The sequence below is a fragment of the Temnothorax nylanderi genome, unplaced genomic scaffold (assembly GCF_030848795.1).
Source record: "Temnothorax nylanderi isolate EJ_2023f unplaced genomic scaffold, tnyl_v1.0 TNYL_tig0007_pilon, whole genome shotgun sequence".
In the NCBI taxonomy this organism is placed as follows: Eukaryota; Metazoa; Arthropoda; class Insecta; order Hymenoptera; family Formicidae; genus Temnothorax; species Temnothorax nylanderi.
The window spans coordinates 158741-175740 of NW_027249069.1; the positions used below are offsets into that span (position 1 = coordinate 158741).

A 17000-nucleotide genomic window follows, 5' to 3' on the forward strand; every position below is an offset into this window, starting at 1 on the left:
TGGTAATTACAGCGCAATTCAATCTTAATTAACCATGGACGGATGAATCTCTCTCTCTCTTTATCAGCTGGTGCGATTCACCTATCGCGAATTAAATTCACTATACCAGACGAGGGACGAGTACTTCCGATCAATCCTGTCACCACGCCTGTCGCCGCGATTTACGTAATATTTGCTTTGGAAATTGCACCGCGCGCGTGTACGGTCGTTTAATTCTCTCTTCTCTCATCGCGCGAACCATTCCACGAGATTTTAAGCGAGCCGTTATCGTGGTCGTTATGCATACGACGTGCACGTGACTATCTTTTAAATTCAGTGAATAGCACTTCAAAAACCTCTAGGCTATTCCTTTCGTTATATCAATCCTTAAACTTATGTCATGATTGATTTTTAATAAACTGAAACTACTTTATAAAAATACAGAAAAGAAAACACATACATGTTTAAACGCTCTCTTTGTCATAAATAGCTTGTTATTTGTTTTATAATTAATCACTACAAATAGCTATTATTATCATCACTATTTGACATAGAAGAATGAGTTTTTTGTATCGTTCGTCGTATTATACTATACTATAAATTAAAAAAATTATTATGTGTACATAATTTCTTTATTTAATTATTAATTTAATTTAAAAGAATAATAAAAATAAATAGTACATTTACCATATCTATACCATATAATAAACTGTCTATCTTGATTTGATTTTTGTTTTTAATAAGAGAGAGTTTCTATTGCAATACCAAGATTATCGAAATAATATGTATTAAATTTCCACAGGAAGGAAACTTTCGAAGGGCGAGCCGACCGATCGATCGGATTCAGGAAATTTCACGAGAGAAAGCCAAACGACAATAGGAAATAGAACATAAACGAGAAAGGAAGACAAAGGGAGAGAAATACTAAGCGTAAACAGAGTCCGAGATATCAAAGGAAGAATGAACAATGGACATCAAGTTAGTCAACAATTAGTTCCGTTTTGTGATCGCATCCTATATTTAACGTCCGCCCGCGAATCGGTGTGGAACAAAAGGACAGAAAACTCATAAATAATATTGCGTCCCACAATATTTCGCGCAAAGGCACACAAAACCGTATTGTGCAACGGAATCTCAGTGTTGGTGTATAATGATAAACGCTGCTTAATCTCTCGTTAGCATTCCATTGGCAATGAGATAAATCTTATAAGAAATTATTTGAATATAAAATGTTTATGTATTATTATTTTTAATCTGAAATTGTTTAATAATTATTATTATGAAAATAACGATACACAAAAGTTACTTCTCAGCGAATGAACAATATTCCGCTGTGGAGAGTAGCGAACAATAACATACGAAAGCATTTTTTTCAATCGTAGAACGTTACTCTTTAAATTCATTAAAGAGTATTAAGGACCGTCTACAATAGCCGTAAGAGTATGCAGTAAGACGTAAGACGTAAGCTACTGACTAAAATGGGATTTTTACAATTCCCAGAATAATTGACTGTGGTTGGTCAATAGCTTACTGCTTACGTCTTACTGCATAACTCTTACGGCTATTGTAGACGGTCCTTTAGAGCATCAAAAAAATGAAAGGTTCATTTTTCGATGTTACATATCCTCTGTATCATCCAACTGCTCCAAAGAGATTATTATAATCCCACAATTGTCCAGTTTAGGATAATTGGAGTACCCGTTTTTATTCGTGATAAGCTCATTTCTGTTATACCTATCAAGTTAATTAAATAATACATTGTCTTTTTTGTGCATTAATAAAAAAACTATAGCATATTCTTGATTAATCTAATAGAAAATTTAACTAAACGCTAAAAATGAGACAATAGAAAGACACAACGGAATAAGCTGTGCGGAAACAGCGCAGAACTAGTGTCACTTACCCGGTTTCTCGGCTTTTCTTGCCGCTTCGATCACTTCATAGTGCCCGATACACTCCTGGATGGTCAGATCGTCCGGGAAAAGTTCGCAATCCAAATAATTCGGAAGAGACAAGCCGAAAACTTTGAGAAAAAAACCGCAGCGTCTTTCGGTTTCTGAAATTAATCGAAAAGAAATTCGCCATTTGATTAAGACCGGAATATCAGACTTGTGTTATACAAGGTTTAAGGAAATGTAGCAGTTTAGCGGCGCAAAATCCAATATATGGATTTTACTATACATGTTAAACAGTTTACAGGATGAACAGTGCAATCAAACGCTATTAAGATCTACGGGTATTAACCATTACTGTTAATGCATCTATTGCGGCTTACGTTTGTAATTTACGGTTTGTCGGGCAATAACGATGCACGTATTGATCCATATTCTGATAACAAGTGGATTATATTACATAAAAGTGTGAAAGAGATTAGGATGTTGCATTAACATTACGAGAGAATTGAAATAATTGTAAAATGAAAAAAAAATAACTCCAAAGTAACTAACTAAAAATAAAATAGATTCTAAATTAAATGATAACAAATAATTTATACTTACGAAGGCAAAGACTTTGACAGGGACGTACGACGTTGCCTTGAGGGCCGCATTTCGGCACGAAAAGACTGCACAAGAATAGAGCAGCCAGTTCGTAACATCTGACGTCAACGATAGCGTCGTAAAGTTCTAGCTCGTGCTGGGCGTCCCGCTGTCCGAAATTCCCCATAAAATTTGGAAACACAGTATAATTGTACGGAACCTGCGAATTGAAATTGTGGTTACGCATAAAAAATCATGTCTCAAAATCACGTTATCAGTGTAAATCGCGCTTTGTGTATATCAAGCGAAACATTTTCTGCACAAAAGAATCAAGCAAGAGTATTAATTTAAAGAGAGCAATTCGCATCTGAAATTTAAGACTATAGTATAAATAGAATAATGAAAATTAATTGATTGAGAGATATTCTTGAGAACATTTTATGCCTTGATCTTTCTCATCGGTAGAAATCCACTTGAGGATATTTATTTTGAAATCAATCAAAACATTTTCACCAAAGAATATGCAAGGTTTTCGGAAGTTCATCTGATTTTCCACTTAAATTCTCTAATGATAACACCGTCGCGATCTTCTCGCCGTTGTTCAAGCTCATTCGTACTCAGACATGTACGTATTCAGAAAAATTCAGAACGCACGGCTGCACAGTGAGTGCCTTATGAATTTTAAAGCACACATTATTCAAGCATGAGCCATCGAAATAGAGGGGAAAAAAGTGAGTGGAAAATGTATTCAGAGGCGCGGACGCATCGAGAGAGAGAGAGAGAGAGAGAGAGAGAGAGAGAAATTACGAACGTCGACGGCTGCTTCTAATGTCCGTGAGCACGCAGAAGGGAGAAAGTAACGTTGTCACTCTTACTCGTCGGTATTCCGACGCCGAGGGCAAGTGGCACGATTACGATGCTGCATACCGGAGCGAATTCCGGTGTGCCGCCCCACGCGCGCGCACACACATTCCGCGCGTACAAAATTATTTTAAATTCTCGGAAAGCGACCAAGCCTCTTTCCAGAAAAGCGTGATATGTATTACGCTTTTCTGTACCGCTTATTCGCGATAATACATATTAACAAGCCGCTAAAATGTGTCGAATGTTTCGAGGACACGGATTCGCATGGATTCCAGAGGCCCTCTTTCCCTTTATAACATCCTACATTTTAGCAACTGGGCATTCTACATGAAATAAACTAAATATTTTACATTCGGCTCATATCAACTTTTCCCATCGACTCGCGTGACAATAAATGAATTTTTATAATTGGAGTGCAATTGTTACCTTATTCTCGCAGAAAGTCACAATGATGGGCAGACATATTCCCGGAGCCGGATTTCTGTCCTCGAACATGAAACGCGTTTCAGGTATCGGGATCAGAGCCGTGTATATGGTTCTATTCTCCAATTGGAAGTCAGGATACGCTAGTTAATGAAAAAAATATGGACATTGATACGAGAAAGATTCATTAATGATGTCGTGTACCACCATCGGTAAGTGAAAGTGTCGCCATTTATTTTCGATAAAAATTTATTTTATCGTTGATTAAAAATCACCGAAACATAAGTTAAATCATTTGTCATGCTCGCTGGATAGATTTGTCGCATTCGAGTCAAGAAGTATCAATATACCTCCGTGTTGAAAACAGTCACGTTTCGGGTGTCTGAGCGGGGCAGACGGGATGTGTACGTTGCGAACTTTTGTAATTATTAACGTGTCAACCGCAGACACGCGGCACCACGATGCACGTAATATTGTCACCCGATACTTCAAATTAAGGATTGAAATGGGTATAAAAAATGTCTATTACATACCGACATTTTATAATTGTCTATTACATGTTACATATTGAAATAAAAACCAATTGGTATGAATATTATGATCGACATCGGGGTATGAATCTTTCGATATATTATATAGCTGCAGTATTATAAATTGAAGCTTTTATTTGTTGTAATGTTACTCGCAATTTATATTTTAAAAGAGAGATTAAGGGAGGTAAAGTGTATATAAATTTGGAACTTTAATTAATTATTTTAATTAATCATATTATTATGTGCGTTAATTTATATGAATGTTATTTCTTTCTTGTAGTCTCTCTCATAAAATGTACATCGGGAATACTCGAATATGATCGATTTATTAATAACGACATTCAGTAATGTAATGACAGTAAAATGCCGGAATATCAGTATTAATCGAAAAATTATGTACATGTGCTATGACAATTTCGGTTATATACGATACATATTTGAAGTACTATTCACAATACCGGTATAATTAAAGGTTTTCGACATCACGTTTTATAAAAATAAAAGTATGCATGATATGTAATTGCTAAATTTATTTCGGTATTCAATCTCTGCTTTAAATCGTGATATAAATCCACCATCTTACTAACATGAATATTGATATAATCTGTCGACTGTAAATTCAATGTGCCCGAGATATTTATTCGATGTAAAAATAAAAAAATTTAAGATTTTAAAGACAGAGAAAGAGCTCTGCGAAACATGTCTTTCGTTTGTTGCCGAGATAATGTTGACATTCGGAATCAAGTGGATTACTAGAACTCACGGCGCTATTGATCTTTCGGTCTCGCGAAGCTCGTTGTTGCACATGCACGCATATTAAAGCGTTCGGAGGGCTTAACCAGCGTGTTTATTCCGGTCAAATATCACGCGTTGTTATTTGCATTGCGATGTTTCTCAACCTCACTTGCATTATTTATGCCAGAAAAACAACCGCACTTTTTAATACTTGCATATATTTCGACGGTATTAAAATTTTCGATTCTTTTGAGGCCCGGTTCCACCAACGTCGCTTAACTTTAACCTTAGCTTAACTCACTTTTCATCTCTTTCTAATGTCCATTTCTATGAACGCAGGTTATTTTTAATCTTGGTTTAACTTACCTGTCATCTTTTCCTAGTTCTATAAGTTAGAAAAAGATAGAAAGTAAGTTAAACCAAGATTAAAGTTAATCTACATTGGTAGAAATGGGCATAAGGGGCACTGTTAGAAGAGTGAGTTAAGCTAAGGTTAAAGTTAAGCGACGTTGGTAGAACCGGGCCTAAATTTTGACAACGTCAGTTTAAACCGATCGTTGGATATTGCGCCGTATTGCATCGAAAACAATTCAATTGCAATTAGAGCGAGAAAATTACTCCACTCACTTTTGAAGTATGCGGCTAAACCGCCGGCAATGGCCAGGAGGGCAACGGCATTAAGCAGAACCTGCACAAATCTGAAGCGTAGTCTTCCCGTAGTCACGTAGTGGCTGCCAGTCATGTCCCTGATTATCTGCGCAGACACATAAAGCATTCAGAATACGTGCTTTCGCAAAGTGCACGTCGTAACAAATAAAAAAATGTCAAATGCGACACGAAGATAAATCTATGTATACGTGAAATTTAAATGTCTATAATTTTATATGATACAGGAACACTTAAGGAGGGCCTCATATTTTTGCCCCTTCGTTTGTGCCGACGAAAATGACGTTACATTTAAACGCTTACTTTATGATGCAAGGAGCTGTTATTCCCAGCATGCATCCTGACGATGGTCTGCAAACTGGCCGGCGTGCTCGTAGACTTCGTTATCGGCCTGCCAGACGAGTTATCAGGCTCCGACACTAAGGCTCTGTCTAGAAGGCGATAAAGGCCGATTATCGATTTTTTTGTTGTTGTCAATTTGTCGATAAGTTGCGACCCTCTTTCAAGATACAAATTTTACCAATCGAAAAACGGGGAGTCCACGAGTTGAAGTTTTTATGGATGAATTTCGCGATGGGAAACTTCTTACTTCTTATTCCTCTCGGATAAACTGCTTTAACGATAACACAGCGACGAGAGAGCGAGAGAGAAAAAGAAAACAAGATGACGCTTTAGGACAGAAAAAGCTTTCCTCGTCTCGTCTCAGTTGTCGCGTTTTGCCTTGGCGTTTATTTGTCGCTCTCAAGAAAATACCTTGAGCTTCGCGAGAGAAACGGAATATAAAGAAGAAATTTCAATTTGTGAGATGTATCCTGTTATCATGAAGTACGTCATAAAACACGCCTCCCTTATATTTTAATCCTTTGTAATCTGATTTAATTTTCATAGATAAACCGATATTATAAGTGTTACGTTCTCATTTTAATATTATCGCTCCATTTATTTGATGGAATTTTATTGAAATTCCCTAAAGATATAGTTTGCTAACTAATCGTGGACTACGTTGAATATTTGAAGAACTATGCGGAGTATTGTCGCAAAACGGGAGAAAGGGGGCACTATATCATGCCGTTTACCAGCAAGGAACACTGTGTTACACAAAGCTATAACTTTATTGGCTATATATTATCTTAGAAGATATTATCTTAGATGTTTTAGATAAGACGTAGCCAATAAAATGACTTTGTGTAACACAGTGTTCCTTGCTGGAAAACGGCCCATATTTATCTTGACACAGAAGCGTGATAGCTTAAAGGATAATCCCTGAGGGTCGCAAGAAAGTATCATAAGCAAAAAATTCTATCGGAAAAATCTTTTATTAAAGAATGAAATCCAAAACTATAGAATTGATCGAATTTTTTTGCCAAAAATTACAAGAAGATTAATTTCAGTACAAGAAGACGAAATATTTATTCATAAATTGTTTATTAAATAAATCAAGTTTATTAAATAAAATTGGATATTTATGCACTATTTAAAATTTATAGCTCGAAAACTGGATATATCACTTGATCTTATTCTCCACATTCGAGAAAATGATCTTTTTATTACACATTTAAAACGTATTTAAGTTTTTTTTCTGAAGCAGAAATCGCAATCAACGACTGTTTTTCTAGTACTTCTGTTAGTTCTTCGCTAATAATAACACCTCTTAAGACAATCATCCGATAAGCTTTGGCGAAGTTAGACATACCTGGGACTTTCCCGTGCTTGTGAGGCAGAAGGGGGGCTTCCATTGTCTTGCTGGTGTAGCTGGGCGAGCTGGTTTGACTGAAACTGTCTGAGGAAACGTTGCTGTCCTGCCGGACGCTGATAGGTTTCGGTACGGGACTCTGACAAATGGCGCTCAGGGGTGGTGGTAGATTCGTCTGTGTTGCTTTCGGCAATTTCTCGAGTTTCTCACCGCCGCCGCCGCCACCACCGACTCGCTCCTTCCTCAGATTATGCTGAAGAATATTCCTAGCCCTCTCCATGTCACTCTCGTATTTGTTTCGCATTACTGGGTGCTGCTGTTGCTGTTCTAAAGCTCTTTGCTCGCCGTGGTAACGTTTGTCAAGTTCATGCGGGATTCCTTCTAGATCCTCGTATCTAAACGTAAACGAATTACGCGTTTGTACTTACTACGGGGTTAATTAATCCGTTTACGAGCGCTTTCAAACGAGAAATATGAAATTCTGAATTGACGTTCGACGAAATTAAGGAGAAAGTTACCTGGGTGGCTTGTCCTTGCTTATTCGTCTTTCCATCTCTTGACGTCGACGATAATCATCGTCTTCGTGCAAACGCCTCTCTAGATTCTTCGAAGCCGCCTGCAACTCCTCGAACTTCGATCGTCGCTCACTTCGATCACGGCCGGAAGTCAAAATCGTTGCGTACTTTAATTCATCTTTTTGAAAAATCTCTCTTCGCGATAACATCATTTCTTCCCTGGGCTTGCTTTCGGACGATTCTCTCTGCTCGCAGCTGCCATTCTCTTTCGTAAATTTTGATATTTGTTGTCTACATGGAAAAAAGACAACTCCTTGTGAGCATCAAAGTTAAAATCATATTATTTTTCGTAATATCACGACTACGTTTTTGCATTATCAGAAATGTCAGATTTGTAGTCAATGATGAATCGCGGATCTATCAATTAGTTTATAAATATTAAAAGATGTTGAAGAATACAATACTGAAGAATATTTTCTGATTGAAAGGGTCGAGCTAATTTTTTCCGTGTTAATTTGTTTTAACACCACTTGTATAAAAAATAATGACAGAAAATAATAAGTGACTCATAATACATGTTTTAAACAAGTATATGATAAATGCGTTGTAATAAACAAGCGCTTCTCTTTTGAGAATATTTTTATATTGCCTGTTATTATTTTCCGTAATATAGGCAATTTATATTCTAAACTAGATACTAGATTCTAAACGAGAGATACTTGGATAGTAAAGAAGTGCACTGGCAGTTTCAAGAATGTTCAAGTATTCTCATCTCACCGGTAATCTCAGATTCACCGGAAATGGAATCTGAACTTACGCTTCGTTTAACGAACCTATTGTGAGCGTAATGTCTGTAATATTTCGCTGCAGGTCGGCCCGAATCGATGTATTACCAACTTGTATCTAATTTATAAATTCAGCAATACGCGACAAAACATTTCCTGCAGTCGAGTAGTTTTAACACAGGCTACTGCATGAAAATAAATACTCGACACCAAGCATGACGGGATAGCTCTATACTCTATATACACGACGGCAACGTCGAATAATTTGCAACGTGTGCATGTTATACGTAATAAGATGTACAATCGTCCTTTTGAATAAGATGTCCAACCGAGAAAGATTTGAAAAATCTATAAAATCGCATATAAATAACAATATTTTTATTACCTATTATGCCGCGACACCGTGCCCTGTCGTTGACGGCTATTCGGATCCTCGAACTTCGCCTCGGCGCTCTTAATAATTCTCTCGTGAAGCCGTTTCTCGAGATCCAAGGAGACCTTTTGCAACTCCTCGAAGCTCGAATTTAGCGGGAGTTTACGTCCTTCCTGGAAATTTGCTTGCTCGAAGTCAGCTACAAAATCGTTATTGTCATTCGTTTCCCGCGAGTCCTCGCCATAATTCAACAAGTAATCCTGCAACTCATCGAAAATTTATATAAACGAGTTTTATCTCGAATGAAGTAGTCATTTTGATGCGACCGATTCGCTTTAAATCGATTAATTTTTGTTTCAAGGCAACAAATCGATAGATATTAACTTCAGTAACACTTAACAAAGATATAAAACATCTGTCTGTTTTTTTATTTTTTTACTAATGAGTGAAAATATAGATAATATTTGTTACCCATATTATTAGACAAATATATTTTTTAATAATAATTATATGAATTCATGAGTGTATCGCATTGCAGTTCACAGCTTGGTGCGATCAGTTTCGGACTTGATCGTAGATGATGTTAATAGTTACATTAACTCTAGTTTGCTTTAAAGAAATTTAACTAAAAATGATATAGGATAGTTAATATCACCTGCGATGTCTGATTTTGATTTCTGAAGGGATCCAAATTTATAAGTTTTTGATTTGTCGAACCCACGCTGTTCCACATGGCCGGCATTCCCGATGAAGGTGCGGACGAAGAATCACTCGTCTTACAAGGAGTTATTTGATTGCTCAGTCTAGTTGTGAGTTGGAGTCGTATAGGTTTTTCGTTCTTGCTTCTTTTCGGAATCGCCGGCGGCCTCAGCGGAATTGGAGGTGGTGCTACCTGCGTTAAAAGTAGAGCACGATTTTTATCTCTATGCTCTTACTCTAATTATAAGATGCAGTCTTTAGCAGATGGAATCTTCAAAGCTTTGTTATTTAGAAAGAGTAGAAAATTAAATGTATATCGATCTCACTTATCGCACCAGTATCAAATAATAATACAAGTTAGAAGATCTGATAAAATATTACATTTAGAAATTAAAAATCAAACTACTATTTCGTCAGATTTAAGTCTCTAATTTTTGCATTGTTTTCATTGTGCGATCATACAATTTTTGGATAGATTTTGTTTTTGACGAAAAGTTCCATATTTACTTTAGCTAAGCAGATCCGTAATTTGATGTGGAAACATCACCGTTTCGTAATGAGAATTCTCAGTGGCAACGGGCTACGTGATTTGCGTAAATTGACGCGAAAGTTACGCGCAAAGTTACAACGCTTATCATCGCTCAAAGACAAGCATCAAGTTTTAACTGCCTCGTTGACATACGTAAAGCAACACGCAAGTTTATTAGCTTCAAGCGTTTATCGTCGGCAAATTCTCTTCGCATGAATCACGCTTTAATACCTCGAGTACTTTCAATGGATTTTAGCATGACCTTCGAAACTTTGAGTATTATTATAATTCCCGAAATTGTTGACAAAAATGTATCAATTGATGCTGAGCTAACGTTACGCGCTTTAATATACTAAAAAAGGTTTTATTTTTCAATAATAAACCAAGTACAGTAGACCTCCATATAGAATGAGTTTATATAACATGAATCCGTATAACACGACGGAAACATTTCAATATTTGTTTCTTTTAAAGTGAAATAAAAAATATTTTGTTGTTACATCTTTAATATTTATTTTGCAGATTTTATAATAAACCTTACATTTTTTACAAATATGTGTTTCCGTAAGCAAACATAATCTATATATGTATAATCTATGTGACTCGTATAACACGGATTCATATAACACGGAACGTATCCCCCATGTTATACGGGGAGTCTACTGCAATTGTATATACTATTATCTATATGATATACATTCTTATAAAAATATTTCTTATAAAATTTTTATCCAAAAGCAGCCTATATAAAAATTGTCTATTTAATTAAATTTTTTAAAATTAATTTTTTAATGACTATGAGAAAATAATGACTATAAAGATGCAAATCTAAAAATATAAATGCTAAATAAATTTATCTATGTACGATTATTTATAATATTATAAGAGATGTTGTAAAATTAAATTTTGTTTGCTCTTATTAAATTATATTAAAACATTTAAAACTAAACAGGAAAGTAGAGCTTAATACGAAAATACCAATTAATACTTGCAATGTTAGTCAGAATGCCGTATTGTCCAGTGACTGTTATGAATGTCGTGTGTCCAGTGTGTTGAAGATGTTATATATCTATCGCAGCGCCGAATTTTTCAATCTTTTTCTTTTCTGTCAACAATCATTATGTAGTTTTAACTTGAACTGCACGTTTTATTAGACAAATACAAATTAAATTAAATAAATTTAAAGTTTTCTGTACGCATAGTGTCGGAAGAAATCCTATAAGTCTAAAATTTTTGTAAAGTTGTATTACGTGTACGCAATGCAATTTAGAAAAACAAAACATATCATACCTTTTTACACAAATAGTCTTTATTTATACTTATATTTTACGTCTGCTTTGCGACAGTACACATATTATTTATGGATATAGTGATGATTGCATTATTATAGGACGGTAAATTAACGCAAGAAGTACATTCTGTGTTTTTGCAACCTTTTTTTCATAAAAGCCTCTTTTGGCACAGGATTCCAATTTTGTCGGACAATCTTCCTGGCCACTGATATTAATTCGCAAAGTAGCAGCGTACCACTAACTACCGGGCTTTAGTCGCGTGATTTAAGGTGTCGAGATTATGTGGTACGCTGGGATACCGACCATGCGGTAACTTTCCAAACTTACCTGCATAGGAGGAGGAGAGGAGAGACGAAGTTCGAAAATCCTTTTAGTATCTTCTGCCTCGCCATCTCCTTTTCTCCCTTAATCATTTCAGCAACTTCCTCTTTAATATCTCGCAATTGTTCGATATATTTACATTACAATAGGTAGCTGAGAGAAATTATGAATACATGCATTAGTAATTAATATTCTTTTGAGCAAATGCATATGACCAGCATTGCGAGTACACGTATTATAATAATATTTTATATTAAGTAATCTTCTATAGTTAAATTGTATGTCTACTTTTTTTCAAATTTTTAACATCTTTCCAATATGGAAAATGTCGAAGAGTTGCTAGGTGTAAATACTGTTTTAATTTCTTTGTAAAGTTTTTGCTTTTTCTCATGTTATTATGTTAATGTAATAACAAATAAGAGAAAAATCTTTTTCTAGGTGTAGTTATATCATTTATATATTCTTTTCCTAAAGTTTTATATTGTTATAATCCGCTTTATTATATATAAATTAATAATATTAATAAATAAATATTGAGCGTAATGAATGATTTGTGTAATGCTGAGTAAGATGTTTTATTTGTGAAATGTTGTCAAGATTTGTTAGATTAGATTTTTAATTTCGAACAGACACATTCACAAAATAATACATGAAACAATGTATGAAAATATCATATCTAAATCTAATAGAAATTTATCAGACTAAAGATAACTAGAAACAAATAAAATTTTTTACCGCCGGCGTGGCAGAATGTCGACGTGGTATTGGCGGCGGTACATCATTTCCGGTGTGTGGTAGCTCCGGAAGTAGAGAAGTTCTAGTTGGCAGATCAACGCTATGAATTCTGCTCTGCCTGAAATATCGAATAAATTATTACTAAATTATCTATGGTCGTTTTTTTAAATTTCATAATGCATGTCAGAAATAGTATGGAAATGAGAAAAGTAAATTGATCAGTAATTCAGCGTTTAAACACATTTGGAAGTAATTCAAATTGCGGCAGAAAATTCATATATGATCACAATTATATTAAACGATAAAAATTGTCTTATTTTAATTATTTCTCTGTTACGTTTTCACTTGCTTAAAGGTTCTCTTGTCATTAGTTATTTATAGTTATACTTATCAACAGACGTTATAAAATTCCATATGTCAGATAAGATTGTGTAAAACCGAATATTACTATTGACAAAATTCGTCGTTTATTTGTTTTTATACAAAAAGATATGTGTATTTTTGTCATGTGTTTATCGCGTATTGTTTGTAGCTTAAAAATGCTATGTAAAGCGATATAATAACATGTTAAGCGTATTAACCACAACGTATTCTCGCTGCAATTATAAACGCGTAATCAGCACTAATTGCTGGCGTTATTAATAATGAAATACAATTTCTCTGGAATAACCAATGCAAATCGTTTTTCCGGAGTTTTCCCCAGACTATGGTCGGACTATGATCAAAAACTTTTCGCAATATTATAAACTTCTGTGTTTCTGCATTTATGACATGTGTATACACACATTTCATTATTTTGAAAATGATTAAAACAATGTAATTAAGATAATAAAGTGCACGCGATAAATGTTAAAAAAGGCCTGTTAAACCGTATTTTATTATTCTTGTGACAATCTTCCAGGATTAAGAATTATCTTTTATTGTTAATAAATTGATATTATGTTATACTATTATCATATTGTTACATATTAATATTTAATATTGATACTTTTGTTACTTAAATATACAAAAAGATTTTTTGGAAGAAAATGATAAGATCCCGAATGCGTCAATTGTAATAGTAATTTAATTCTCAAACTAAAAAATTCTTTTTTGAAAAATTATTTTTGTGGCTATACAGAGATACATTCACATTCTTTTCATTAACAGCCGCATTTACACCGACACACGCAGTTGCTACTGCCTACGCGTTGTGGTGAGGTAACGATCGTAAGAAAAGCCATTAGGAGAGATTCAATCAATGTTGATCTCATCATTAAATGTTTTGAGCACCGAACATTAAAGTTACGCGCAACGAAATAATAGTATATAACAATTATATTGTAAATATCTCCCTCGTATTGTTTACTATAAAAAAAGAAAAGATTTGTTAAAATATCTTTTTGCAACATTGAGATTTACCATTATTATTTATACGTGGCTTTCGAAAATAAGATCTAGTGTGCCCTAACTTGATTTCTTTGCGATAGAAATTAAAGCAGATGCTCCTAATAATTTCCCCGTTCTATTTCTACTGCCTTTCGGGTTTTGTTTCCGTTTGTTTTCATTTTCAACTTCAGTTTTCTTTTTGTTTCCACAAGAGGATTCGGGTCAACTGCAAATTCCGTCCATGAGTCCAGATTAGCAAAAGCTGTGGCACAGAAGCTAATACCTCAGGTTCGGTCAAAGCTTTGCTATTGACTTCGAGTATACTGTTAACATGGGAAGCACTGCATACCCTCGAGTCAGAAATCACAAGTTCTCATGACTTAGTTTCGAGCATTATAACACGTATTATTTTTTCTAGAAATTACATTAATTTTATTGCAATTTATATGCAATATTATTTATGTATTTCGCACAGAGAGATAGACTGTGCTATCTATTAAATTTCGGTCAAAATATTTATGAAAATTTGAATGTATCTAAATATGTTTTTTTTTTATTTACAATGCAGACAAAAGATAAGACAAATGTGCCTTATTCGAAAGAAAATTATATCAAAAAATAAGCAATCAAGATTATACCGGTTTATAGGATTTTTATAAAAAAAATTAAATATATTAAAGTTTTTTGTTGATGTATTATATTAGTGCATTGTTCTTGCTTCTCGTTATGAAATATTTGCATAATCTCCTTTTTTATTGAGGTACAGGATGCATATGTTACCTATACCATCACTGAACTTACAACGCGCTCTAAGCATGAACATGTTATAAGATGTTTTTTATATTACTTTGTATAAATATTTTAATCACACATATGCACATGCGTACGCACACAATTACGCAAACTTACATAGATATTTTAATTACCGCTTTTCCTAGGTTGGATTGATTCAATGAAAGTGTTACAACCGCGACACGTTTTCCTAGTGACACGATATAATGCGGCATTTCGTTACCACACAATGACCATCGCGAAGTTTGTATCTCCAGTGAAAGTATACATTATCTCATACATCATCCACACGCTAGTAACTACCCGCAGTTCTCGCGCACCAAACTCGGACAATCGTATTATTATAATTAATGCTCGGCAAGTTGTTATTTAATTAGGAGAGAGAAAGAGAGAGAGAGAGAAGGAGACAAACCCCGCTAACTTGCCGTCTGATTAAATATCCCGCTGCGTTTACACTAAATTAATTACTGACGTGCTGCGGAAGAGTTATACTTTCCACGAAATTCATGACTTTTCTCATTATCGTGGCATAAGCCGAACACGAAATTGCCGGTGGAAAACGGACGGCAAAACGAATTAAAGTTTCTCACTTTTTACTTTCTCGCGAAATACGAATAGAGCTATTTTAGTTTTTAAAAGTACGTAATCAATATTTACGTAGTTACGTTAAAACTCTCTTACCTCGGCCGGCGTGTCGGGCTCGTATCATCGTCACACGATTCCGTAGCGGACATGTTGGTTTCTGCAATGCAAAACAAAAATACGTTTTTTAAAAAGGCAGCAATGCAATAAAAATATCATAAATATTATCTATAAAATAAATCTATAAAATAAAATTTGAAAGATCACAGGGAAATTGCATCTATAATAATACTACGATATTCTACGTCATGCTGTTAAAATTATCAATAAAATGTATTAATAGTTTAGTTGCGTATAATTTATATATAGGAGTACAATTCCGCTCTCGAAACCTGAATTATTAAATTTTGAACGACCGAATTCCAGGTAACGTTATTATAATTCTGGTGGTTTAATTTTTATGATGGACATTTCAATATTATTAAAGCCACATTCCCTTCGGCTTTGTAAAGCAATTTTTACTTGTCAAATAACTCTTTTATCGAAAATGATGTAATTATTTGAAATTATAATGCGGTTTATATGTGGCGCTTGAAAATGCTTTGTTATAAATGCATTTTACATTAATAAGAAAATTACTATTTTAAGTGCAATTTATCATTAATATTTCTTTTTATCATTTATATCGATTTTTCCAGTTTGCAGACTCTCTCGTTTCGCAGTTTTAAGTTTTAAATCGAATAGCAGATACAAAGGAATTTAGTCAAATATCATGTAGCAGGACGAATACGTACTATATGTACTATAGTGTTTGATTCGAGGTGTCGATATGGTACAGATATGCGAACAAAATAATTTATGGGCATCGCTTAGTATGACGAACGGGTCCAATCTCATGCACCGGCATATCGGTTACACGATATGCGGTTTCAAATCGATATAAATGCGACATCGTGCGCACGTGGCTTTGATCGACAAGATTGGCCCTTTAACCAAATGGTCAGTCTGTAAACGATGACGGAGCTTCGGCTTTACCTCCCTGTGTGTCAAGTGAAAGCGCTATTCAATTTCCTTTCATGTCTGTATATTCGAACGTGCATACATAAGTCCTTCATACTTGGTCGAGCGATTCGGCTCCATCCGGTCCCCCGATCTGCAACCGGGATCGATCTGTACCACCCTTGTTACATACACTTCCGTTTCAAATTCAACCGTTCATCGTCACGCGGTTCTCATCTTGTCACTCGGAAAGTAAATCGGAATTCGTTTTTGCGACGAAGGGATGCGCGGTATGGTCAACCGTAAATAGATCACGACACTTTTTTCCTGATAAATTTTACAAAAGTTTCTACCTGTGTCGTTGTCTACGAAGTTTAATTTCTATAGCCACTATATTATAACTTACTGGTGAAGAAAGTAATATTCAATATTGCTAATTTAATATTTCTTTATACAACATGTTGCTATATTAGCTTAGGGAAGATCTTTTTCTATATTATGTGCTGTTAGAATTTTTATTGTTTATTAATTGTGAACACGAATTATTTAATGTTTAGATGGCAAAGTAGAGACGTTTTCGTTAAATCATTAAAGATTGTATATATCTATTCTTTTTTATTTTCAATGATAATATTGCTCA

The 17000-nt window shown here is 34.6% G+C and overlaps 1 protein-coding gene and 1 long non-coding RNA gene across 2 annotated transcripts in view; one reads left to right on the forward strand and one right to left on the reverse strand.

Moving 5' to 3' along the window:
* Positions 1–1775, forward strand: part of LOC139780216 (uncharacterized) — a 159513-nt gene extending 157738 nt beyond the window's left edge. Inside the window, exon 5 of the long non-coding RNA XR_011720182.1 lies at positions 782–1775. This is a non-coding gene — a long non-coding RNA (uncharacterized lncRNA). The remainder of the gene's footprint in view (positions 1–781) is intronic.
* Positions 1–17000, reverse strand: part of LOC139780206 (uncharacterized) — a 47834-nt gene that overhangs the window by 14838 nt on the left and 15996 nt on the right. Inside the window, 11 exon segments of the mRNA XM_071718746.1 lie at positions 1883–2035; positions 2478–2676; positions 3747–3886; positions 5639–5765; positions 5981–6108; positions 7371–7765; positions 7889–8176; positions 9056–9303; positions 9699–9935; positions 12620–12737; positions 15461–15521. Coding sequence (XP_071574847.1) covers positions 1883–2035; positions 2478–2676; positions 3747–3886; positions 5639–5765; positions 5981–6108; positions 7371–7765; positions 7889–8176; positions 9056–9303; positions 9699–9935; positions 12620–12737; positions 15461–15513 — 2086 coding nt within the window. The 5' untranslated portion in view covers positions 15514–15521.